Below are 27,746 nucleotides of genomic sequence, written 5' to 3' on the forward strand. Positions count from 1 at the left end.
CCATTAAAAATTTTAAAATCTCAAAAAAAAGAAAAAAAAAAGGGGGGGGGGGGTGGTCTTTCATAAGATCAAGGCCAAAACCTAATTAGGCAGATTTGATGACTTTTAGTGTAGCCTATGGTCATTCTAAGAATTGAGGGCAGTGAAAGTATTTAAAAACTTGAGGGTGGGGAGATATGTGGTAGAAACCAGTCAAAACTTGGTAGTATATTTATATTCTAATTAAAAAAGAAGTCAAGTGCCCTGACATAATTATTGTAGGAGCTTTGTATTGAGGATTTTTTTATGTAATAATTTACCCTTAACGTTCCCTTCTTTTTCTCTGTGGTTAATTTACATTTTGTTTTTCCTATTAATGTAGACCATAAACAGTTGCTAGTTTGTTTCATGTTGTATCCCCGGGGCCACATGGTATTTATTCCCCTGCAGAACTTGTAAACAAACTATAAAAATGTATATAAACAAAAAAAGTAGACTTCTATATTTAAAGGGACACTGAACCCAAATTTTTTCTTTTGTGATTCAGAGCATGCAATTTTAAGCAACTTTCTAATTTACTCCTATTATCAAATTTTCTTTATTCTCTTGGTATCTTTATTTGAAATGCAAGAATGTAAGTTTAGATGCTGGCCCATTTTTGGTGAACAACCTGAGTTGTCCTTGCTGATTGGTGGATATATTCATCCACCAATTAAAAAAAGTACTGTCCAAAGTTCTGAACCAAAAAAAGCTTAGATGTTTTCTTTTTCAAATAAAGATAGCAAGAGAACGAAGAAAAATTGATAATAGTTACAAGTAAATTAGAAAGTTGCTTAAAATTGCATGCTCTATCTGAATCACTAAAGAAAAAAAATAGGGTTCAATGTCCCTTTAAAGGGTTAAATGAAATGTTTCTATTAACTTTTGCTTCCACTTTGAATGTAACCGTCTCCAACCGGTCTCTGTAGGATACGAAAAGTACAATTCCATGCGGGCGGACTCTGCACTGTGCTTCCTAGAGAGAGTCGGTATGCCTGATGCTAAAGCTATGGCTGCTGAGCAGCGAGGAACAGATATGCTGGCAGATGGCGGAGATGGGTATGTTACAATCTAAGCAATATTTACTACACATTTTAAAGCAGTTATGTTTTTGTTAATCGCTCTGTGTTTTGCACTTTGTCAGGGGTGACTTTGATAGAGAGGATGAAGATCCCGAATACAAACCAGCAAGACTTCAGTTTAAGGATGACATTGATGTAAGGACACCCAGTTGTTCATAACTTTTAAACTGTCATTGACATGCTATTGTGTGGATTATAATCTTTAGCTATTTTGACATATTTGAAGGGAAGCAGATCACCAGCTGAGCAGTTGGAACATTTCCATTATCCAACAAACTATTACCACCTCTGTATTCTAAACAAAATATTCAGTTATGTTGTTCTTTTCCCTCCCCCCCCCCCCACCCAGGATTATGCTAACTCTCCACTTGAGGAAAAGGAAGAAGGTCTAGAAATGGACATCCGAGGTAAGACACTCTTCTTCTTCTTTTTGTTTTATAGATTTTATGCCATTCTGGTCTGTTTAATGATGAATATCCATGCTAATTTTGAAACATCAAGGGATTGTTTTCCCTCTGGATGTGCCTGTTAAATATCTTATGAAACTGAAAACAGACCTGCAGCATAAGCCAAATGTGACACACAATGTTTGACAAGAAAATATCCGGTTATTATTGCAGAGACCGGTCTATTAAGGGGACAAAAAAATTGCTCACATTTTTATTATGCTACATATAACTTTGCATGAAAGAGAAATTTTGTAAATTATTTTTATAAATGAGCTGAAAGTTGCATTTAATGCATATTTATTGCACAAATCATAGTGGAATTCCTGCTTATTGGCTAATGGGGGCTCAATATTGACAAAAAGAAAAAAAGCCTCCAAAATAAAAGGCTTATAAAGAAGACTACTTTATTCTTCAGAACATTGTCTATATTAAATAGTGATAATATTCAAACTAAAAAAGTGATATTTTTTAAGATGTTTTCTATTGCCCTTTTATAGAATAATCAGTTCAATAGCTATCTAAATCTTTATTTAAATATGTTGGACTTGTGTATCTTGGTAATATTTAAACTGCAATTAGAGATATTAAAGGAAATGTTTTTAGTTTTTTGTTTTCTTTAAAAATGCAGAAAAGCCTGGTGAATGTAGCACAGAGTTAGGTCAACAGTACTGGCCTCATACGTCAGCCTTGACCACTCGTCTCCGGCGCCTCATAACGGCTTACCAACGCACTTATAAAAGGCAGCAAATGAGACAAGAAGCACAAATGAGAACAGATCGGCGTAGAAGGCGTCCTCGAGATGAAGTTCGAGCTTTGGAAGCAGAGAGAGAAGCGATTATCACAGAAAAACGCCAAAAGTGAGTTCTTTGTTTTATATCAAAAATGGGAAATTAATTCACTTTGATTTCTCCTGGATACAAATTTGATTTTTAATACGTTCATTTTGTTTTTCTTAAGGTGGACAAGGAGAGAAGAGGCAGACTTCTATCGTGTGGTATCTACGTTTGGTGTAATTGTTGACACAGCAAAACAAAAGTTTGATTGGAATCAATTCCGAACTTACGCCAGACTAGATAAAAAGTCTGATGACAGTTTAGAAAAGTATTTCAATTGCTTTATAGCTATGTGCAAAAGAGTATGTCGCATGTCAACAAAACCTGATGAAGGTGAGTGTATCCTTGGTCTGGAGTTTGCCATCTTTTTATTTATTTTTTTAAAAAAGTATCTTCTTCTTTTTTTCTTTTTTTTTAAAGCTTATTTCAGTTGTTTAGACATCTGTTTTTAATATCTTTAATAGATTTCTGTGATCTTGGTTCAGTAATTGAGCCTATAACAGAGGAACGTGCTTCTAGAACTTTATACCGTATTGAACTTTTGAGGAAGATAAGGGAGCAGGTTCTCAATAATCCTCAACTGAATGAAAGACTGAAACTTTGCCAGCCAAGCCTGGACTTACCTGAATGGTGGGAATGTGGAAAACATGACAGAGACTTGCTGGTTGGTGCTGCCAGACATGGTGTTAGCAGGACTGATTATCACATACTTAATGATCCAGAGTTATCATTTTTGGAAGCCCATAGGAATTTTGCTCAAAACAGAGGATCAGCACCACCAGGCAGTATCTCAATCCTTATACCACCTGGTTCTGGCTATAGTGATACTCCACCTATAATGCCCTCTAGCCCTGTCCAGGATGAGAAAGCAATAGAGAATGAGGAAGTCAAATCTGAACAACTTAATGATCTTGAAATTAAAGAAGAACCAGAAGTTAAAGAGGAAGAACCAGTGGACACTACAGAAACTTGTGTAAAGCAGGAAGGTGAGGTTGAAGACTTAGTTAAAAGTGAAATTAAAACTGAGTTGACTCCAGAAGTAGAACCAAAATCAATTTCTGAAAAAGGCTCAGAGGAGGATGAGGAAAAACTGGACGATGATGATAAATCTGAAGAGTCTTCCCAAGCTGAAGGTAAAACCAAAAACTTCAACATAAATGTCTATTTTAGCAGAAAAAAATAACCATTTTGAATGTACCCTGCTTATTATTATGTATACAACTGTTATATTATATACCAGGAACTGGCAACGTAATTTTAAAGTTCTATTTCACATTGTATATTTGTGTGCTTGAAAGTCTAGCTGAAATCTAGCTGATCTGTAATTTAGTAATTTTATTTAACACCTTTGGAGTCAAAGTTCCACAATGCAAAGAGGTAACTAAAATCCCACTCAATGGTTTAAGCTACTAATGCAAAAGTAGAAACATCTGATTAACTCACTTAAAGGAGCACTTAAATATGACACTCACTTTATGGCCTTGTATAAAATTAGGCTCAGGGAAACTGCAATATGCAATAAGTGGACTTTGCCCAATGTTCTATTATGAGATGACACTCCCCCCTGGGGGCCGTCAAAGCCAATTTTAACATGAATTACAGAAAAAACAGGCAATTTAAGTAACACGTTCATTATTTAATCTATATCTCCACCATAAACATCTTAATATTGTGTTTAAATGGACAGTCTACACCTTAGTCATCTTTAATTCTTACATTAGATTAAGCTGCACATAGCCTCCTGCACCGCTTTCTATATCATGGAGCAGGAACGGTAAAAAAAAAGTTATTTCAAAGTGAATATGGTTTCTGGCCACTGTGAAATGGCTGCCAAGCTCTGCCCACTGATGACATCACTTTATTGGTTGCATATGGCGTCCAATCACCAAAGGCTCACTAGTTTGATTCAACAGACTGTCAATGCTATTCAGCAGAGTGCCTAGATGCAGCCCAGATTGTGATGTCATTAGTGGGTGGAGCTTGGCAAGAATATCTTTAAACAATATTTGGCTAAGACAAGCTGCACTTCCAAATGTATTGCTTAAGATATAACTGTGGTTTAAGAGTTTGAATGTACCAGTGAATTGATTTGCTCAATGCAAGCCATTTGCCAATGTTGCCAGAAACAATATTCATTTTAAAATAGCTTTCTAGCGTTCCTGCTGCATGATATAGAAAGGGGTGAAGTAGACTATTTGTAGCTTAATCTAAGGTAAGACTTTAAAGGGATAGTAAACCCCACAATTTTCTTTTATGATTCAGATAGAACATATCATTTTAAACAACTTTCCAATTTACTTCTATTATCAAAATTGCTTCATTCTCTTGTTATCCATTGCTGAACGGACAGCATTGCACTACTGGCAGCTAGCTGAACACACCTAGTTATCCAATCACAAGAGAAAAATGTGTGCAGGCACCAATTAGCAACAGCTCCCACTAGTGTAGGATATGTGCGTATTCATTTTTTAACAAGGGATACTAAGAGAACTAAGCACATTTGAAAATCGAAGTTAATTTAAAAGTGTCTTAAAATGACATGCTTTATCTGAATCATGCAAGTTTAATTTTGACTTTCCTATCCCTTTAAGATGACTAAGGTGTAGACTGTCCATTTAACCATCTTTTTAATAGTATATGTAGTTTTATCAACTAATAGAATATTGTTTGGTCCATTGTTAATTCTATTTCTATAAATAGCTGAATACTTTTGCTTTGACAAATGGCTTGCATGGAGCATATCAATTCAGTGGTACATTTAAACTCCTAAACAACAGATATATCTTAAAGGGACACTGAACCCATTTTTTTTCTTTCATGATTCAGATAGAGCATGCAATTTTAAGCAACTTTCTAATTTACTCCTATTATTATTTTTCTTCGTTCTCTTGCTATCTTTATTTGAAAAAGGCATCTAAGCTATTTTTTGGTTCAGCCCCTGGACAGCACTTGTTTATTGGTCAGTTAAATTAATCCACCAATCAGCAAGAACAACCCAGGTTGTTCACCAAAAATGGGCCGGCATCTAAACTTACGTTCTTGCTTTTCAAATAAAGATACCAAGAGAATGAAGAAAATTTGATAATAGGAGTAAATTAGAAATTTGCTTAAAATTACATGCTCTATCGGAATCACGAAAGAAAAAATTGGGGTTCAGTGTCCCTTTAAGTAATGCATTTGAAGTGCAGCTTGCCTTAACCAAATATTGTTTATGGTTATTCCTGTAAGAGACAGTTCTTCCATTTCCAAAAATGTCTGTACTGGTAAATGAAAACAGCACAGTACTAAATGGTTTGTGATTCAGAGTTCCCCGGCATGGATTTTATTTTGCTTGATAATGTGTATAGATAGATCTGCTTAAAGGGACAGTTCACCCAAAAATGTTCTCCCCTTTAAATTGTTCCCAATTATCATTTTACCTGCTGGAGTGTTTTAAATTGTTCACAAGTAGCTCCTTTATCCTTATTTTGACTTTTAAAATAGCTCATTTAGCCTGTGGTATCCCAACCTATACTGAAATTTTCTATACTTGAGTATATTCTATTGAATAGCCTAAGTAAACACAGCCAGCAGATTACACACTCAGTGGGGGGCATGATAGTTAAGTAATAAAATTATAATTTTCCATTGTTCTCTCGAAGTATTGAGTTTTGGTTTGCTAGACAAATATAAGATATAAGGAAGCAAGTCTGTGTACATAAAATTGATAACATAATGAGATCTGATATTACCTGAAGCTCAACACATTGTAATAGGCTGTGGTTTAAAAGCACAAAACCAGCTACTTCATATACACAAACCGAAAAATGCAATTTCTCGTACATTTTTTTTACTCTGCAGCTGGTTTAACAAGTCATTGAAAATACATTCATATAAAAACAATATTACAGTGTACTGTCCCTTTAATATCTAAGCTGCTTTAGTTTTAACTATTTAAATGTTGACCGTAAAATGTCACCAGACAACTGTAAAATGTCATATGAACTAACGTCTTAGTATTGATAACTGTAGCACTGTAGGGGATAACTTACTACCATAGTTGAAGGCCAGTACTGGGCGAGCACTTTACTGGTAGCACCCATGGTTTAGAGCAATGTTTTTCATCTCCATTCCTCAAGGCACAGCAATGAGTCAGATTTTCATGATATCTGAACTAGAAATAATCATCTGATTGGTGAGAGCAGGTTAGTAACCATGGTCACTGTACAGCTAATTACCCCCCCCCCCCCCGATTCATAGTATAGAAATGGTAGAATATTAACCCTTGTTAACCATAAGATTGGCATTTAAGGGATACATTTAGCCACCAATCAGCAAGCTGTACCCAGGTGCTGAAATTAAAATGGGCCGGCTCCTAAGCTTTCATTCCTGCTTTTTCAAATAAAGAGAGTAAGAGAAATAAGAAAAATTGATAATAGGAGTAAATTAGATAGTTGCTTAAAATTGCATGCTCTATCCGAATCATAAGAGAATAAAAATGGGTTTAGTGTCCCTTTAAGTACAAACAGAACAAAATGCAGATTTTATTTATTTTCTGTACACAATGTTCCTGCCTTTTCTTCGCAGCTGGTCTAACGTCTCAGGATAAAAACTTTGATGAAGAAAGTAATGCTTCTCTGAGCACCGCTCGTGACGAAACTCGAGATGGATTTTACTTGGAGGATGGTGATCAATCCGGTCTCCATATGCTTCGAGAGAGGACCTTTTCATTCTCTTTCTGGCCTAAGGTGTGTGTTTAAGTTTGTTTCTGACAGAGCAGCAGCTCGCTGTATAACCGTAGACAAACTAAAAACAAAAAGTACATTGAAAGAAGAATTGCATGTGTTTTAGTTTTATTATAAAGAAGAAAAAAAAATGGTTTTGCTAATTACTGTGACTTGGCCATCTGGTTATAAAAACAGAACACTAATGCGCTTACTTCTGTGGAAGGGAGGTTTGTAGCAGCTGCTGTGATCTGGATTTGTCTTTTTATCATTGTTTTTCTGTTCTTTATAGTAACCAAATCTTGAGTCATGGTCTGATAAACAATACGTGTACTGGCCTGATGTAAATTAAAGGGACAGTGCACTTGCAGTGTTTCTTTATTCCATAAAGTTTTTTAAAATGTTTTTTTTTTTTTAATAAAATAGAATCCCTGTGCTAAATAAACAAACTTTTTTTGTTTGTGTGTTGTCCCATCAGCAGTTGCTCATGGCTATCAGTTTTACACAAACATACTTTCTGTTGATCTCAGTTTTCATTTAAGTCGCTTTTACTTTTTATTTCATGCACGTTTCTTTTTTTACTTATTTAACAATACATGGATCTTTTAAGTAGTTACTATACTTCAGAAACATAGATGTATATTTGAAAGGCAGGCTATAGATGTCCGTTACAAATTTGTAAAACGTGAATTTTCTTTTTTCTCGAAGTGATTGTAATTATTATGTTTTTTCTCTTTTGTTAGTCCATGCTTCACTGAGGCTGAATGTAGAATGAATATTGACATTCGTTAGATGCAGTAAAGTTTTTGTTGTAACGCTAAACTTTATTAATAGTGACGCTAATGAGGGACTTCATCCTAAAACAGAGGTTAGGCCTTGTCTATTGACTCTGAACTATAGTGGTTACTACATACTGAAAGCAGATGTTTCTTTCTTTTTCCTTCAACTAATGATTATAGCAAACAATACTCTATAGCCTCAAACAGTAGGCGTTCAGCGTATATACAAACACCTGCTGTATTCAGTCTTTTGTGTTTTAATTATACAGTTCTCCAGGTTCAGATTTAATTCAGAATATATTCTGAATGCATTGGCTAGAAATCAATCTTTGTTTGATTTTGAAAAGTTGGTCTGTACTTTCTGTGTAAGTTTCTAATATTCAACTTTTCACATCAGGACCGCGTGATGATCAACCGGTTAGACAACATCTGTGAAACTGTGATTAAAGGAAAGTGGCCGGTAAACAGGAGGCAGTTATTTGACTTCCCGGGCCTCATCCCTGGGTACACACCACCTGTTGTGGATAGCCCCCTGCAGAAAAGGAGCTTTGCTGAGCTATCAATGGTTGCTCAGGGCAGCTACAGTGGAAGTGAAGATATCACTGCTTCACCACAACTGTCCCAGGTTGGTTTGTTAATGTTTTATAAAGGAGGTTAAACATTTTTTTTTTTAATTTTAATAAATGTAGTATTTGACATCCCCCAAAATGCATATGATTCTCCTTTTTAAAGCTGACTATCAGAATTATTTATATTTATTATGTTTTTGAATGCAGGAAAATGCACTGAGCTTGTCTGTGCCACGGCAACGAAGACGGAGGAGAAGAAAAATTGAAGTCGAGGCAGAACGAGCAGCGAAGAGGAGAAATCTTATGGAAATGGTGGCTCAGTTACGAGGTTCTCAACTAGGGGCAGAAAATGGACAAGAAAAAATTGTGGATTTATCCAGTGCCTCAAGAGAGGCAACTAGTTCTACCTCAAGTTTTGCATCTCTTACCCCCAAGTTTATCTTGCCTAATTCCTCCACCCCTGTTGCTGATGCCTTTAAAACTCAAATGGAGAGGCTACAGGCTGGGTTTTCACATACACCAACCAGGCATCTACTTAATGGTTCCTTAATTGATGTGGAACCTCCCATGAAGAGAAGAAGAGGAAGACGGAAAAATGTTGAAGGACTTGATCTGTTGTTTATGAGCAACAAGCGGACTTCATTGTCAATGGTAAGGAATATACAAATATAATAGGAAAATGTGATCTATAGGCAGTAACAATTTGTTATACTTATAAATCCAGATGTTGGGTCTTCATCAACCAAAACATTGCCTTTCATTCCATCTGTGACCTCTTGGTATTGTAATATTGCTTACATTGGATTTTGCGTATCAGTTTTGGACATTTTATATAAACGAACAGAGTATTACATATTCATTTGATGTAGATATCACATGCAGTTTAATCCTACAGTGATTTAGATTTACATTTTGCAAAAATAGTGTTTTATTGAACATTCGTATTTTCGGACACCATGTGTTTATTATATATGTATGGTACAAGACACATCACTTAAAGGGCCATGATACCCAAATGTTGAAGCACTTGAAAGTAATGCAGCATAGCTGTAAAAAGCTGACTAGAAAATATCGCCTGAAAATCTCTATGTAAAAAAAAAAGTAAGAGATTTACCTCAAAATTCACACCCCATTCTAATGGGACTTTATTCCCATGACTTGCAAGGGAGTGTGCATCAGGCATGGGCAGGCACAGTCATGTTGTTTCCCTATTCAGTTTAAGGAAGTATTACAATTAACTATCACAGGATTTTATGAGATTACAGCAAAGCAATACATAACCTTAGCACTGCTGGTTGGCTATTGTTGTTTTTTTTGTTTTGTTTTGCTTTTCCCAGCTTGCAGCTGGACAGTAGCTGAAGTATAACTGTTACCAGAGCACTTACTGGTGAGCTGAAGAAATTTTGAGGTAAAATCTTTCTTTTTTACATAGAGATGATCAGATGAGATTTTTTTTTTTCTCAGCTTTTTACAATGATTTAGCACATGGGTGTTATTTCCTTTTCTTCATAAATGGAAAGAGTCCACTGCTGCATTCATTACATTTGGGAAATAAGAACCTGGCCACCAGGAGGAGACAGACACCCCAGCCAAAGGCTTAAATACTCCTCCCACTCCCCTCATCCTCCAGTCATTCTTTGCCTTTCATCCCAGGAGGTTGTCAGAGAAGTGTCAGAAGTTTTCGATGGTCTCTTATGGAGGGTAGTACTCTTCGACATGGGACTGAAGTTTTAAGTAGTCCGATCAGCCTCTCAGTGAGAGCATGGGTGAAAGCTTGAGTCCGGAGATGCAGGGAGAGTCTTTCTGCGAAACCATCCCAACTCATATTAACAACTCCACAAGCAATCAGCGTTGACGAGTTTCGCTGCCTGCTTCTTCTCTCAAGTCCATGGCAGAGGCGATGCTACTAGCCGTCACACTTGAAGGGCCGTGTTCCTGTTCCACGGCGTAGATTCCGGTAAGATTGTTTCATTTTACTTTCTCATGAATGTATTGTATTACTGATATTTTTCCCTAAAGGCTACCACCTTGTGGGACTAACTATAACGCAGGGTCTCAGTGAGGCTCCTTTTGTATCTTGGAATCAAGGGTTAATATCTCCTAAGGGGGGTTATTGAACAGGTTTTTTTTTAAAATCATGTTTATGTGATTCGACCTGCTTATGTGTAGTGTTACTTTGGCTTGAGGCCTTGTGGAACATAACGGACTTGGTAGTGATGTGTCCTTTACGGTCAGGCGCACTTTTTTTTGGACTGTACGGCCTACCTTGTGACCGGGCGTGGTCACGTTTTTTTTGTCTCCAGTTCTGCATTCCTGACCGTGTGGCAACGGAAAGATTCTTGCTCGCTGGTATCTGGTTCTAGGAGGTGGTGAGTTCCCCAGCCATTGGGGGTGTAAGGTGCCGTTTAGGTTTATTTGTGTAATTAGTCCAAACTTTTTTTATTCATTCCCAGCTATGGGAGACTCTGATGTTGATATTCAATTAGTCTCTGATTCTATTTCTTGTGACGAATACGAACCAGCCCTGATGACGCATGAGTCAGTTATGTGCAGATGGCCGTTCTAGTGGGCCCAATTCCTCGGGACCAGGGAATCAAGGGATCGCTGAGCCATCTGCCTCTGGGGGTTCTGTCCCTCGAGTGGCGAGTTCCCTACCACTTACTGTTACTACACGTGCAGTTGACCCAGATTATGCTTATCCTTCCCTGGACGGCGGTTTGTTCCCTCCGGAGGTTGTGGCATGTTTCCGTATTCAAATTCTTATGGCGTTGGCACATCTGCAGCTTCCAGATGTTTGCTTAAGATTGTGTTTGTGTTCCGTCAACCCGGGTGCCCTAGGCATGGAATGGCCCGTTCACTTATCCAGGGGAGTGACTGGTCCTGAGGCTCCGGCGGAGGTGTGCTGTGCTTTTCAGGACAGACTGGCGCGCCTTAGTGTTCTGCTACGGCACATCCTGCTGTTGGAGGATCCCATCCTTAATGGATATAGGGGTTCTGGGTCTTCCTCTCCGAATAGTTCTCAGAATTAATTATAAGGGGATGAAGTAATCTGATTTGAGTATCTTTTCCTATCTGAGCTTGGTTGGGCAGTATTCTGTTTGGCTGGTCCTGCGGGTGAGCCTGTTGTCATTGGGCGTTAACCTACGGGTTTCCTTTTCTTCTTTTTACTCCGGTTAGGATGTCTTTTATTTGATTTTACAAGCTTATGTTTTATTTTATATTCCTTCTGGGATTTACTCTCTGGAATCGATACGATTTCATGATCGCACTGGTTACTTATACGGAAGTTGTTCTGGGGACGCGTTAGTCCTCTGTCGTTTATCTCCCTTCCTGGGGAGGTGTATTTCAAGTAAGGGTTGTGGTTCAGCTCCTTATGGCTTAAGGCCTAAAATTCCGTCATGTGGCGCCTGTCTGCCTGGCTGGTCCGGTTTTGGCGCTGAGTGCTTGCAATACTGTTTGCGTTTATTATCTTGTTTTTACAAAAGTTGGACTTCTGTACGGGGTACTGTCTTCCCCTTGGGTTGGGATTTCTTGTGTGAGTTTTCAACCCGTTCTACGGGTTGGTCTTACTTCCTAGTATAGTCTGTTTTTTTCTTCAGACGGGGTATGGTGTTCCCTGGCGTATTGTGTGTCTACACAATTCTGGAGCTCGGGCTTCTTTTAGGAAATTTTTAGATTTCTATGTCTGGTCTGGAAGCCCTTATTCTCCAGGGAATGTGGACTATCTTATGGTCTTGCTAGTTGTGCTACTAGTAGCTGGGCCAGGAGCTCTGTGTGCTTGGGCTCCTTGCGGCCTGCCTTGTTCTTGAAGGTATGTGCTTTCCTTTTGGAGAGTTCCTCTTTCATGTTCATCAGGAGCGCCTGGATGTCTTGCTTCCTTAGAGGTGAGGTTTCCTTTCTTTGGAAGATGTTGTCCTATCCTGTGTGCAAGAGGGTTGAACAGGTTGTCTTGTTAAGAGGGTGATTCTCTTTCTCGAATTGTTCAGTCTGTGACTTTGCAGTTTCATACTGGTCCGCATAGTTCTGCTTATCTGTATAGGTTCTCCTTTTGGAGTGCTGTTGTGGGTGCTATGTGGAGTCCGCCATAGTGTGTCGGGCTAGATCATGAGACTTCGGTCTTTCTACTTATCTCTATGGGGATCTTCTTTGGAAGTATCTGTAGGTTCTTTTGGAAGGCTTCCGAGCTCTGTTGGAGTGTCTGGGGTCATCCTTCCGCCCTTTTTTTTCTATGGGGGCTGGTGGTTGGGACCTTTTCTGCTCCCCTGTATTTTAGTCCTGTTGCTTGGGCTGGTCCAGTGTGGACTAGGTTCTGAGATGAGTGGTGTCCCCTCGGTTTGTGGAGGTCTGGAGAGCTTTTTTTGAGGTTCTGAGCTCCTTGTTGCCCGGCTTACGGCTTTGGATATCCTAAATGTACCCACTAGTGGGTGGATGTTACACTATCTTCGGTTGTCTTTTACTTGCCCGCAAGTGTGTCCTTTGTTTTCAGTCGTCTTGGTATGACTGCTGCGTTTGGTACTCAGAGGCTGCTTCTCTGGGGTTATCGCATGTGTTGGTTGGAATATGTTGGGACTATGGTTTCAGTTGTTTGTTCGAGGCAATTGCTATGATTTTTTCCGAGAAGTTTGCTTATTTGTTCTTTTTCCTGATCCAACCTTGTGGTTCAGTGCTGTCGGGGTCTGGGCGTTGCTTTTCCCTTGTTTCGCGACATCTGGGGTCCCTGTGAGCGTGGTTTGCTTTTTGGGTTTCCATTTTTATTTGGATTTTATTGTACCCTGTTTAGGTTTTTCTGGGATTCCTTGTTAATCCCCTATAGCTTCTCCTTTTTTGTTTTCCGTTGTCTCTCTTTCTATAAAGGGGTGTGTGGTTGAGGTTCATCCTTTGGGCGATAGTATCTCTGGAGGAATGTTGGCTCAGTTGTGTCCGTTTTGCGGGCTCTAGTTCGGCTTGTGGACTATCTGTGGGTCAGTGTCCTTGGGGGCCGCGTTTTCTTTTTCAAATGTTTCCTGGGTCCGGACGAAGCGGGTTTATTTCTGGGGTTGTGGTTCAGGTTTGGTGCCCTCAGAATGGGCTTGCCTTTTGTACCCTCCCGTTTTAGCATTCAGTGTCCTCTATAGCTTGGCTATTGTTTTCCCAAAAATAATGAATGCAGCTGTGGACTCTTTCCATTTATGAAGAAAAACATAAATTATGCTTACCTGATAATTTTCTTTTCTTCAGATGGAAAGAGTCGACAGTTCCTCGCCTGTGGTTTTTTGTGGGCGGCTGTAATTTTTGTTCTTCTGGCACCTTTTCACCCTGATATTTCTTCTACTGTTCCTTGTTCCTCGGCTGAATGACTTGGGGATAAGGGGAGTGGGACGAGTATTTAAGCCTTTGGCTGGGGTGTCTTTGCCGCCTCCTGGTGGCCAGGTTCTTATTTCCCAAAAGTAATGAATGCAGCTGTAGACTCTTTCCATCTGAAGAAAAGAAAATGATCAGGTAAGCATAGTTTGTTTTTAAATGCATCATGGAATATTTGCCTATTCATAAAGCACAATATAATTTTCACATTTGGATTAAAAAGGTTTACATGGTTATTTGTCTGAAAGAATTGTGACCATAATGCCCAGTGGGAGTAATATTATAAATGTTCTAATGTGTTAGATAATTTTATTATTGCACTGTTGCTTGCATATAACAATTTAACTGTGCAAAGAGGTTTTAATATAGAGTAGCAATGCCCTACTGTTAGCCAATTGGCTCACCAGATGCTTTCAATGACCAATCATCTGTGTGTAGCAAGCAATAACCAGCTGAGAACCCAGTAGTGCTTTGCCACTTTTGAGCCTACCTAGGTATGCCTTGCAGTAAGGGATACCAATAAAACTAAAGTGAATTTAATGACTGGAGTAAACGGGGAAAACTCTTAAAAAAAAAAAAAAAAGTCACATTTTTTCTTTTATGTCCCTTTTAAGTAAACCTATGAACATATTTGATAATTTTAGGGTTTTGACCACAATATTTAAACATCAGTATTTCAGTGGTTACCCCTGTAATAATCTATTTTATTTTTCTAGTGCTGTGGTATCATTTAATAAATACGGTTGTCATATCATTCAAAACTTGCCTAGATTTTCTCTACATCCCTCTTTCAATCCATGTGCTCATATGTCAAGTGATTCATCTTTTGTAAGTTTTCTTAGCCTTTTCATAAGTAAGGCAATATGGGGCAGTTTCTCATGTGTGCGGCTTCAGTGCTCTGAAATTTACTTATGTTAGTTATTCATCAGTAGATCTAGATGATTGTGTTTTTGCTTTTAGAATGATGTTTTCAACTAAATTTCTTGACAAAAACATGTTCATTACTACAAGTGGGTTGTGTTTTATAGTTAGTGGTATGTGTAGTAAATAACAGATTGGACAAAGATGTATGTGGTGGTGGTGTTTACATCAGGAGGGACATGTCACCCAGGAAAGGTGGATTATATCTTTTTATGATGACCTCATTTGTGAAGCTGTTCACCACATAGAAACATAGAAACATAGATATTGACGGCAGATAAGAGCCATAGGCCCAGCAAGTCTGCCCCACCTTACCTAACAGTATAAACTTATCTAGTTCGTAGGATAGCCCTATGCTTGTCCCATGCATTTTTAAATAGTTGCATGACACAAGAAGAACAAAGGCAGAAAAGGTTTTGACACTGGTTTTATTCTTGCTGCCCTCTCTACTGTCACTAATTGTCAGATTTGTGACACCAGTCAAACAGAAAATAACCATTAATTTATTCTTAGCCTTTACTTGGTGCAAGTGTCATTAAAGGGACGGTTTACTGTAAAATTGTGTTTTCCTGAATTTGTTTTCCGTGACTTGTTATACCAGCTGCAGCATATAAAATGTGAGAAATTTCTCATTTATGCTTCTTTTTGGGAAAGAAATAGCTGGATTTGCAGACAGGTCAGATCTTGTTATCTTATGACTCAAATGCTTCCCTTTCTTACCTCTGTCTCTATACAATACTTAGAACAATTGACATAAAGAAGGACAAAGGCGCCACATGTGTAGATCAATCAATAACCAGATTATCCAGTGATGGAAAGATACAGGGTACTCACAAGTGAGATGGCACTCAATTGTGCCAGTAGAAGCAGGCTGGTATTCTACAGCAAACCAGCTGGCTGATGTAGGACAATCCTCACCACGACCAGATGCCGTCCAATACAGCTGTATCACTGGAACTGAAGCTGGAAGAGAATGTGGGGAGGAGGGCAGTCTAGCCCCTGGGTAGCTGGATGGGAGTCTTTAACACCATCTACTCAGCATATGTATATCAACATATATGTATTTTATTAAAAATATAAAAAATACCAAAGGTATATCACAAATGTTTCAGCTGGGTGTATAAAGAGTCTCCCCAGTGAGATACAAAGAATATAGTTGCGTCGCGTTTCTCGGGGGGATCCCCGTTTCCTCTGGCTTGTATACTCAAGTCTCACAAATGCCCTTTAAATAGGGCTCAGTAGCCACATAGTATAATAACCCCTCCCCTTCCTCTAAAAAGATGTAACCAATGATAACCCATCCTCTCCATACACACCCAATTGTCAAATTATGATTAATTTTAAAAGTTGATGTACATATTATATAAAACGTTCGTATAAAAACTGTGCAATAAATTAATCTGCAATGGGCCTAATTGAACAAAGTGGTATATATAAACCCACAATCGTGATCCTGTATATCACAAATAATATATATCAAATAAGTGCATATAACAACGGAACAAGATTGCGTAAATAAATGCAAGTTAGATGATCTTGAAATAACATTACTTACATTGACTTGCAGTGATCGTACTAATTTGTATCTAGTGAAAAAGGTCAGTTTGTTTGTGTTGCTCCTACCGTATTTGGTATTAACAACCAATCATATGGCTAGTGAGAGAGGCCCGGCGCTAAAAGTATATCTAACTGGTTAATCGTTAGTCACATGGCTACGTAAAGACTGTGACATGTATAGTGTGTATCGAGTGCTAGCCAATGCTGTGAAGGATGATAAAGACCAATGAAATAGATACAAATAGTAAAGTGGGCACGTAAGGACCATCTAATTGGTCCAAACTCGCCATAGTGAAAAAGGATGGATAAGTGTTGAAATTAACATTAATAATATAATGTGTAAGAACAGTGTAAAAACTAATCTATGTGAAAGCTAATATAGTATCTGCCCAAACTATACTAAAATACAACCTATATGTAATATACATAAAAGGGAAAGAATCAATTGCGAGACGTGATAATAAATGGTGATAAGTGTTAGTGTTACCTAACGTGTAGAATAATCTAAAATGAACGCAAACAATAACTTGAAGGTGTAAAGACCATAAAATATGGAGCTAGCGGTGCATGTAGATGTATATAAACAGATGCTAAATTACATAATGAAAATTTTAAAGCTTTATCTCTTCCACCTCCCACTGTGAGTGTAATGTCTTCTGCTGGCGGTGTTTACATAGTTTCTCAATAGCCTATACCTAGGTATAGAAACATTCAGTGTAGGTAGGGATACTACAGGCTAAATCAGCTATTTGAATGCCAATATATATTTGTAAATTTAATACACTCCAGCATGTAAAATGGATCATTGGGAACTAATTAAAGGAGAGTTTTTGGAATAAACTGTCCCTTTAAAGGTACAATAAAGTCGAAATGAAACTTTCATTATTCAGATAGGGCATGTAATTTAAACCAACCTTCCACTTTACTTTTATCATCAAATTTGCTTTTCTCATGGTATTCTTTGTTGAAGGCTAAACCTAGGTATTTTCATAGGCTGGTTTTTAAGACCTTGCAGGCCGCCTCTTATCTCGCGGTCTGGCTGTGAAAAGCTAATAAAATGCACTGCTAGTTTCATGTGTGCCATAAAGATAACAAAGTGCTCACTCCTGTGGAGTTTTACAAGAGTTGGAACTAAATGGCTGAAATGCAAGTTTGTAAAAAGCTCGGAGATAAGGGGGCCATCTACAGAGGCTTAGATACAAGGTAATCTAAGGTGAAAAGTATATTAATATAACTGTTGGTTATGCAAAACTGGGGAATGGGTAATAAACGTATTAATTGTATTAAACTTTATTGCATTTTCAGGTTTACCTCTTCCACTATAAAACGCCTTTTGTTTGTTATGTAAGTTGTTATTTTATTTATTACTGTATACATTAAACAGGACGATTCTGATGTGACCAAAGCATATGACGACGAGATGGATACACCACCTACCAGAAACATTCCATCTCCTGGGCAGTTGGAGCCAGAGACTCGGATACCTGTCATTAATTTAGAGGATGGGACCAGGCTAGTGGGGGATGATGCTCCTAAAAACAAGGACTTGGTTGAATGGTTGAAGTTAAATCCAACATACACAGTTGATATGCCAAGTTATGTACCAGTAAGTGCATTTGATTTTATTCTGAATGATTAAAATAGCATAACTATCCAATATCCTTGGTTAACTATATTATATTTTATTTCATTCAAATAACAAAGCCCTTAGCACAGTCATCTAATATACATTAATGTATCCAATGCAACCATATTGTGATTTTCCCCTCCTCTTTTTAGAAGAGTGCAGATATGATGTTCTCTCCTTTTCAAAAGCCCAAACAAAAGCGGCATAGATGTCGGAATCCAAACAAGTTGGACATCAACACATTGACTGGAGATGAACGGGTGCCTGTTGTGAATAAACGGAACGGCAAGAAGGTAATTTCTTGGAAAATGATTTCATGAATGAAACAAATAGAGGCAGGGGTCAAGTCCTACATAAATACACTGTATTTATATGTCTATCTGTACACTTGGGTTATGTCAGAGTCTCGCCACTTTAGGTGCAATAGTCCTATTTCTGCTGAGGGGAGCTAAATAACCCTAGAACAAGCCACAAAGAAATGAATCACAATGTGTTCCGCACAGTGCAGGGGGATCACACAGTAGGACCACTGTCAGGCTTGCTTTTAGTGTATTGTAGGAAATGTTACTGACCATTACTATAGGATCTCACTATCCCTCTAACCAGACTTACTCTAGCTCCTCCCTTCAGCAGAAGTAGTGTTTACTGAAGAATTTCTGTTCTCTGTCCAGAGGGAACTTAGTTCCTCCTGCAAAAATAGTACAGAAACTCCGTTCCTATGTGTTTCCGCCCAACTTGACCCCTGAAAAGAGGTTTAAATATTTTTTATTTTTACAGGCACAAATAAAAATTTTTTATCTTAAAATGAATTTCATTTCTGAAAAAGTCCACTTACATCCTTAAAGGGGACGAAAACTCTAACATTTTCTTTCATTATTTGGATAGAACATACAATTTAAAATAAAACTTTCCAATTTACTTCTATTATCAAATTTGCTTCATTATATTTTTTTTTGCTGAAGGAACAGCATTGCACTACTGGCAGCTAGCTAGCTAGCTGTACACTTAGTTAGCCAATCACAAGAGACAAATGTATGCAGGCACCAATCAGCAGTTGGCTCCCACTAGTGTTAGGATATGTGCATATTCTTTTTCAAGAAGGATATCAAGAGAATGAAGCACATTTGAAAATAGTAGTGAATTTAAAAGTGTCTTTGAATGACATGCTCTATCTGAATCATGCAAGTTTTAATTTTGACTTTAATATCCCTTTAAGATCATCAAGTTGTTTTCTTAGCTGCACTACCATAAATACTGGTTTAAAATGATTATTTATATATTCAAAATGATTAACATTTTCTTTAACTTTTTTTTTTTTTAAATATTTATTTTTAAAAAACATAATTTATGTAAGAACTTACCTGATAAATTCATTTATTTCATATTGGCAAGAGTCCATGAGCTAGTGACATATGGGATATACAATCCTACCAGGAGGGGCAAAGTTTCCCAAGCCTCAAAATGCCTATAAATACACCCCTCACTACACCCACAATTCAGTTTAACGAATAGCCAAGTAGTGTGGTGGTAGAAAAAGGAGTAGAAAGCATCAAGAAAGGAACTGGAAATAAAATTGTGCTTTATAAAAAAAAAAATCAAAACCACCAAAAACAGGGTGGGTCTCATGGACTCTTGCCAATATGAAAGAAATGAATTTATCAGGTAAGTTCTTACATAAATTATGTTTTCTTTCATGTAATTGGCAAGAGTCCATGAGCTAGTGACGTATGGGATATTAATACCCCAGATGTGGTATTCCACAGAAGAGTCATTGAAAAAAATAAATCCACGTCCAAAAAATAAGTTTTTCTCATAATTAAAAAGAAAAAACATAAGCAGAGGAATCAAACTGAAACAGCTGCTTGAAAAACTTTTCTCCCGAAGAGGCAAACACATCAAATGGTAGAATTAAGTAAATGTATGCAAAGAAGACAAAGTTGCTGCTTTCAAATCTGATCAACTGAAGCTTCATTCTTCAAAGATCACAAAGTGAAGACTGATCTAGTAGACTGAGCTGTGATTCCATGAGGCGGGGCCTGACCCGACTCCAAATAAACCTGAAGAATCAAAAGCTTGAACCAAGATGCCAAGGAAATGGCAGAAGCTTTCTGACCTTTCCTAGAACCAGAAAAGATAACAAATAGACTGGAAGTCTTCCTGAAATATAAGCAGGTTGGAAAAACCAAAGAACTGCTAACACATCCATCGACTGAGGATCCCTAAAACTGAACTGAAGTACCTGGGAAGTTCCTTGTTTAGATGGGAAGCCATCAGATCTGTTTCTGGAAGACACCACATCTGAACAATCTGAGAAAACACATCTGGATGGAGAGACCACTCCCCTGGATGTAAAGTCTGACGGCTGAGATAATCCGCTTCCCAATTGACTATCTGAGATAAGAGCTGGATTCCGCCCAAGAAAGTAACCAAGATACTACTTTCATAGCTAGGGGACTGTGAGTCCCACCCTGATGATTGACATATGCCACAGTTGTGATATTGTCTGTCTGACAACAAATAAATGATTCTCTCTTTAACAGAGGCCAAACCTGAAGAGCCCTGAAAATAGCACAGAGTTCTAAAATATTAATTGGTAACCCTCCCCCCCGCTGAGCTGAAATGAGGACCGCACCTTCATGCAGACTTGAGGGCTAGCTTTGATTTCTTAAAGGGCTTGGATCTATTCCAACTTGAAGGTTACCAAATAAATTATTACCTTGGAAAGAAAGAGAGAGTAATCTAGACTTAGATACCATGTCAGCATTCCAATATTTAAGCCACAAAGCTCTTCTAGCTAAAGACATAGATTTAACATCAATTTTGATGTTATCAAAAATAGCATCACAGATGAAATGATTAGCATGTTGAAGCAAGCGAACAATGCTAGACAAATCAAAATCTGTTTACTGTTGCGCTAAGCTTTCCAACCAAAAAGTTGATGCAGCTGCAACATTGTCCATGGATATAGCAGGCCTAAGAATATAGCCAGAAAATAAATAAGCTTTCCTTAGATAAGATTCAAGTTTCCTATCTAAAGGAACCTTAAAAGAAGTACTATCTCATAGGAATAGTAGTACGTTTGGCAAGAGTAGAAATAGCCCCATCAACTTTGGGGGATTTTTTCTCTAACTTTTGGCAAAGGATACAACTTCTTAAACCTAAAAGAAGGAATAGAAGAAGTACTAGGTCTATTCCATTATAGCATCAGGAACTGAAAAAACCTCTAGAGTAACCACAGGAGGTTTCTAAACAGTATTTAAACATTTACTAATTTTAGTAACGAGTACTAGAATCCTCAATATCCAAAGTAACCAACACTTCTTTACGAATATACTCCATCTTAAAGAGATAAGTAGATTTTGTTAGTGTCAATATCTGAGCAAGGATCTTCTGAACCAGATAGATCCTCATCAGAGGAGCATAATTCAGTATGTTGTCGGTCATTTGAAATTTCATCAACCTTTATGAGAAGTTTTAAAAGACCTTTAATGTTTATTAGAAGGCGGAATAGCAGACGAAGCCTTCTGAATCGCATCAGCAGTAAAAATATTTTAAATTCACAGGGATATCATGTACATCAGATGTTAAAAGAACAACAGGCATTGTTCTAGTACTGAAGGATACATTCTCTGCATGCAAAAGCTTGTCAAGACAACTGTTACATACTACAGCTGGAGATATAATTTCCACAAACTTACAACAGATACTTATCTTTGGTAGAACTGTTATCAGGCAGCAGGATTCCAACAGTTGTTTCTGAGACAGGATCAGATTGAGACATCTTGCAAAGAAGAGAAAAAAACAACATATAATGCAAAATTATCAATTTCCTTATATGGCAGTTTCAGGAATGGGAAAAAATGCAAACAGCATAGCCCTCTGAGCAAAAAACATAGCAAGAGGCATATAGGAAGTGGGGTTTAAATAAATAAATTATTTGGCACCAAGTATGACGCACAACGCAAAATGAAATTTTTGGCACTAACAACATCCGGAAATTACGCAACTCGCATCATGGCAGATGCAACCTTGTGTAAGGAACCTGGAGTCAACTAAGAGGCCGGAAATTACGAATTTGCGTCACGGAACGTACCTTCGCGCCAAAAAATTCTCACGCCAAGAATGACGCAATAAATATCAGCATTTTGCGACCTCGCGAGCCTAATTTTGCCCGCGAAATTAATGAAAAAGCAGTCAAATTTGAAGAAAAGTCTATACCCCAGGTAATAAAAAAATAACTTCCTAATTATTATTCCCAATTTTGAAACGCATAGTCTGCAAAAGGAAATATACATAAACCTGACTCAAGGCAAATATAAGTACAATACATATATTTAGAACTTTACATTAATACATAAAGTGCCAAACCATAGCTGAGTGTCTAAAATAATGAAAACATACTTACCGAAAGACACCCATCCACATACAGCAGATAACCAAACCAGTACTTAAACAGTTATTAGTAGAGGTAATGGAATATGAGAGTATATCGTCGATCTGAAAAGGTAGGAGATGAATCTCTACGACCGTTAACAGAACCTTTGAAAAGATTTCCTGTGAGGAAAACCATAGAATCAATAGGTGATGCACCCTTCACATCCCTCTGACAAACACTGTACTCTGAGAGGAATCGGGCTTCAAAATGCTGAGAAGCGCATATAAACGTAGAAAATCAAGCACAAACTTACTTCACCACCCCCATAGGAGGCAACGTTTGTAAAACTGAATTGTGGGTGTGGTGAGGGGAGTATTTATAGGCATTTTGAGGTTTGGGAAACTTTGCCCCTCCTGGTAGGATTGTATATCCCATACGTCACTAGCTCATGGACTCTTGCCAATTACATGAAAGAAAGGGACATTTTAGTAAAATTTATATTAGGACCTTTTAAATTTGACACATTGCATTATGCTTTTATTTTCATAAATGCTTTGAAAAAAAGTTACTTGTTTGATGTTGATTTTTCTCGTGTACACACCTCCCCCTTCTGTGTGTTTCAAATTCAACTTATATGACCCTTTCAAGGTTTAATAGTTGCTTTTAATACCGTTAACATTCATGAAATATTAATTGTGCTAGTGTGGAAATATCTGCACAAAAATTCAACTTGCCTATTAATTGTTTTGCTTCATTATATTGCAGATGGGCGGAGCAATGGCCCCACCAATGAGAGAACTTCCACGGTGGCTGGAAGAAAACCCAGAATTCTCTGTTTCTCCAGATTGGACAGATATAGTTAAACAATCGGTATGTAAATAAGAGACAAATTATATGCGTATCTGTTAGCTAAATGTATCTAGCACACCTTTCCTTATTTTGTGAGTGTGCATGAAACAAAGTTCTTAGTGACAGAGGTGAAGTTTCTTTGTCTTTATTTCCTCTTTCACAATTTTACTCTCAGCATTCTGCAGGAAGTGGCACCTATCTGAGATCCTGTTCTATTCCATGCTATGTGAGTTTCCAACTTGAAGTAGGAAGTTTAACAGTCTAAGGACAGCAGCAATGTTTCTTCTTCTTTGTCACAGTAATATTTGTTTAGAATCAACAAATGTATCAAAGAACACAATCTGGCCAGTGTTAGATTAAAGATCTTTCTAAGTAATAGATGTATTCCAGGCATCTTTATTGTGACATATGTTTTGACTAACAGATTACGTGTTTACATATTTATTTGAAAATAGTATTTTAGTTCCCCCGGGTCATCTTTTAGTCATGTCATAACATGTTTTAACTTTGATATACAGAGAAATAATAATAAAAAAAAACCTTCTCTGTGTGTTATCTTTGTAAACACAGCTTTAGTTAGCAGGTTTTAGGACAGTGATGGTTAAACTGTCTTACAAAGATGGTTTGACACCCTAAGTTCTCGATCAGCCAGCACACACCTTTTAAGCACTTATTTTTTATCACATTTATGCTCAAATATCTGTTTTATCCTATGCACTTTTTTATAATAAAGACCATTAACCAGGAGATTACAACATCTTCATTTATGGTCTCCACTGAAGGATAGCAAATGATCCCTCTAATATCAGGTAGATGTTTTCAGAGGTCTATGATCTATTTGTAAAATGGGTCTCTGAGAAAAAAATAATAAAAGAAAGTTGAACTGAAACAGACCATTTTATTTATATATATATATATACACTGCTGTTTATTTTATGTATTTAATTTCATTTGGTTTATCAGTTCCTGAGGCTCTTCCACAGTTCCATTTGTTCCTCTATTGCTTGGAATTTTAAGCTGGAGCGTGAGGGAATTGATTTTGTAGAATGAGTTCTCTTCTGTTTGACGTTGGAATGATATTTCATCAGTAGTGACGTACAGGTGCTAGAATGCCTTAAAGGGATAGAAAAGTCAAAATTAAACGTGCATGATTCAGATAGAGCATGTCATTCTAAGACACTTTTAAATTCACTTCTATTTTCAAATGTGCGTTGTTCTCTTAGTATTACTTGTTAAAAAATGAATACGCACATATCCTACACTAGTGGGAGCTGCTGCTAATTGGTGCCTGCACAAATTTGTCTCTTGTGATTGGGTAACTAGATGTGTTCATCTAGCTGCCATTAGAGCAATACTGTCCCTTCAGCAATGGATAACAAGAGAATGAAGAAAATTTGATAATATAAGTAAATTGGAAAGCTGTTTAAAATTCTATGTTCTACCTGAATCCTGAAAGAAAATTTGGGGGTTTATTATCCCTTTAATTTGCAGAAAAAAGGTTGATTCAGTAAATTGAAATGGGTTTTTTACACACTAAACTGCAGACACATTTAAAATTATTTTAGTCATTTGTTGTTTCTAGAAAACGATTCTTCTACTATGAAGAAGAATCTGCACAGATACTGATCAAAAATCCATTATAAAACCTTTTAAAAACTTTTTAGCAATTTAGGCTGGGACACCACTAGACATGGGCCAGCAGGAGTCTGTAAACGCATGTATAAGCAAAACTATACATTGTTATAAAAACACTCTCAGATGGGCTATATTAATGGATCATCTACAAAACATTTTATGCTAAGAAAAATCTAGGTGTACAATATCTCAAAAAAATGCACAGATTTAATATTTAATTTAATTAAACATTTGTCAGTTTCTTGATAATCTTTGCTCCTTGCGCCTTTGATGTCTTTATGCTCTAATACTTTCTCATCTTATTGTAATTATCCTATGAAGTATTCATTGGTTTCTTTTTTCTTACCTTGAAATGAACACTAGGCATCTGGTTATGACACTGCACATAAACCTAGATAAGAGTCCATCAAAACAATATAGTATTAAAGGGACAGTATACACCCATGTTCATATAGATGCATGTAATAGACACTGCTATAAAAATATGCACAGATACTGATGTACAAATCCAGTATAAACCTTTTTAAAAACTTGCTTAAAAGCTCCCAGTTTAGGACTGTGATGAAGTTAGGCTAGGACACCCAGTGAAACGGGCTGGAAAAACAAGAAGAGAAGACACTACACTCCCACACCATATGAAAAGAACAGTTACTCAGGAATCTGTAGGCTTCAGTCTACATCTGACATTTTGGGGCTTGTTTAGGAGTCTGAAAATCGGCACAATGTTATTAAAAAAAATTAAGCAAAACCTATACATTTATATATATATATATATATATATATATATATATGTATGTGTGTGTAGCTCTAAACAATAATAAATGAAATATGTTAAACTTCTATAAAACCTAGCATTTATTATTTGCTAAGCCTGTTTTCTCTCTTAGGGTTTTGTCCCAGAATCGATGTTTGACCGTCTACTTACTGGACCAGTAATAAGAGAAGAGGGAGCAAGCAGAAGGGGCAGAAGACCAAAAAGTGAAATTGCCAAAGCAGCTGCAGCAGCTGCTGCAGCCTCAACATCTGGAATCAACCCTCTGCTGATGAATAGCTTATTTGCAGGAATGGATCTTGCTAGTCTTCAGAATCTCCAAAACCTGCAGTCTCTTCAACTTGCTGGTCTCATGGGATTTCCACCAGGGCTTGCAACAGCTGCTGGAGGGGATTCTAAAAATACTGCTACCATGCTGCCACTAATGCTGCCAGGTATGGCTGGGTTGCCGAACATGTTTGGACTTGGTGGACTTTTAAATAACCCTTTAGCAGCTAGTGGTGGGAATTCTACTACAGTTTCCTCACAAGGAGAAACTGAAGATGGCACTTCAAAGCCTGGAGAAAAGTCAACAGGAGTTGAAGAGGAGGCTAAAGACTCTGAGAAGAGTACGGACACTGGTTCTGCTTCTGACTCTGCTAATGGATCTGTTGGTGCTGCTACTACTACAGCTGGGTTGTCCACCAATCCTCTGGCCTTCAATCCTTTCCTACTATCCACTATGGCTCCAGGTCTGTTTTACCCATCCATGTTTCTACCTCCAGGACTAGGAGGATTGACATTGCCTGGTTTCACATCACTAGCCGGACTTCAGAACACTGTGAGCACTAGTGAAGAGAAGGCTGTAGATAAAGGTGAAGGTGAAAATCAGGAGGCCAGTGACACAGAGGAGAACATGGATAAAACTGCAGATTCATCTGTTTTGGAAGATGAAATAGCACATGGAGAAGATTTGGACTCGCCTGATGGGGTGGATGAAATGGACAACAATGAAAATGATGAATAACATTCTCAGTTACAGTTAAAGTGTTCTAAACTTTTTGACAAGTGGTAGTCCTACTGTTTACACTCACAGTAAATGTCCATACCTAGTTTTTATAAGCTGTTCTGTAAAATAGTGTAGAGAAGAAAAAGTCCAAGTCATGTCATACGGATGTGTCAAAAGGTATTTTGGTCATTTAAGTATTGTGCAGTGCATTATTTATTATTCCTATGAGAGATTAATTTCCACAGAAGAATGGTGTCTTTTTAAGGAAATTTACATAATGCTCTGCCGGTGTTTTTTTCTGTTTTTATTTTATTTTAATTTTTTTCTTCTTAAACCATTGGTATTATTTGAAGAGCAGCATTTTTGTAATCATGTGGTGCAAATAGAAGGAAAAGCTGCTTAAGGAAGTATGAAGTTATTTAATTCTAGTTTTTTTTATTTTCTTTGCTGTGAAGGTCAAGATGAATTTTTTTTTTACAATGCATATCATAACTACTTGTTTTTTCTCACTGTCTGAGGGTTTCCCACACAAATACAGAAACCCTTTCTGACAATCTCCATACTAGAGCAAATGTCTCCTACTTGAGACACAGCAATAATAAGGCAGCTGTTGAATGTGAAGAAAACCTTTTTTTTGCAAACCTACCCACTGAAAAGGTTGTTACAGGACAAAACTACAGTTGAATCGTCTCATTATTTTGTAATGCACTGGTATAAGCATAAAATTTAAAATCAGGTACCTTTTTTTAATTTCTTTTCTTTTTAAATTAAAAGACTTTGTTACTTTAGCCGCAAAGCTAAACAGCATTACCTCAACTCTAAACTAGCCTTGAAGTTTACAGACATGACTTTGTAAATGTTTTTTTCTTTTTCGTTTTTTTTGTTTGTTTTTTTGTTTGTTTTTTGTGATGTCTTCTTCTTTTTTTGAAACTGCTATCATGTAAGATAAACTGTAAATTGCTGCCAACAGTAGTAATGATGCTTTTAATAAAAGTGTTCCATGAGATGCAGTGATGTATGTAGAAAATGTAGAAGTGTTTAGGGAAACCAAATGAAATCTGGTGTTCACCACTTTATATTTTGTACTTAAAATAGACGCAAATACAGTATTATGGCTTTTGTATATTTTTATTGCTATCTTTGTACTGGGGCTTGGTGCTCAGTATGTAAAAGAAATCTGGTTTTGTACTTAAGTTAAACGGGGTGGAAGGGAGAGAGCTGCTGATGTGTTCCTAATGTATGGTAGCCC

At 37.3% G+C, this 27,746-nt stretch overlaps 1 protein-coding gene and 1 non-coding gene across 2 annotated transcripts in view; both read left to right on the plus strand.

Moving 5' to 3' along the window:
* CHD7 (chromodomain helicase DNA binding protein 7) overlaps positions 1-27,622 on the plus strand; it is a 309,908-nt gene extending 282,286 nt beyond the window's left edge. Inside the window, 13 exon segments of the mRNA XM_053715068.1 lie at positions 948-1,077; positions 1,163-1,235; positions 1,450-1,507; positions 2,178-2,406; positions 2,507-2,715; positions 2,847-3,515; positions 6,949-7,109; positions 8,262-8,489; positions 8,641-9,084; positions 17,636-17,857; positions 18,031-18,171; positions 23,019-23,123; positions 25,625-27,622. Of these exon segments, the coding sequence (XP_053571043.1) occupies positions 948-1,077; positions 1,163-1,235; positions 1,450-1,507; positions 2,178-2,406; positions 2,507-2,715; positions 2,847-3,515; positions 6,949-7,109; positions 8,262-8,489; positions 8,641-9,084; positions 17,636-17,857; positions 18,031-18,171; positions 23,019-23,123; positions 25,625-26,515 (3,560 nt within the window). The 3' untranslated portion in view covers positions 26,516-27,622.
* Positions 1,562-1,654, plus strand: LOC128661925 (small nucleolar RNA U6-53/MBII-28). Its single transcript, XR_008402694.1, has one exon. It is a non-coding gene; the product is annotated as a small nucleolar RNA U6-53/MBII-28 (small nucleolar RNA).
* Positions 27,623-27,746: the final 124 nt, after the last annotated feature.

Source organism: Bombina bombina, chromosome 5, assembly GCF_027579735.1.
Source record: "Bombina bombina isolate aBomBom1 chromosome 5, aBomBom1.pri, whole genome shotgun sequence".
In the NCBI taxonomy this organism is placed as follows: domain Eukaryota; kingdom Metazoa; phylum Chordata; class Amphibia; order Anura; family Bombinatoridae; genus Bombina; species Bombina bombina.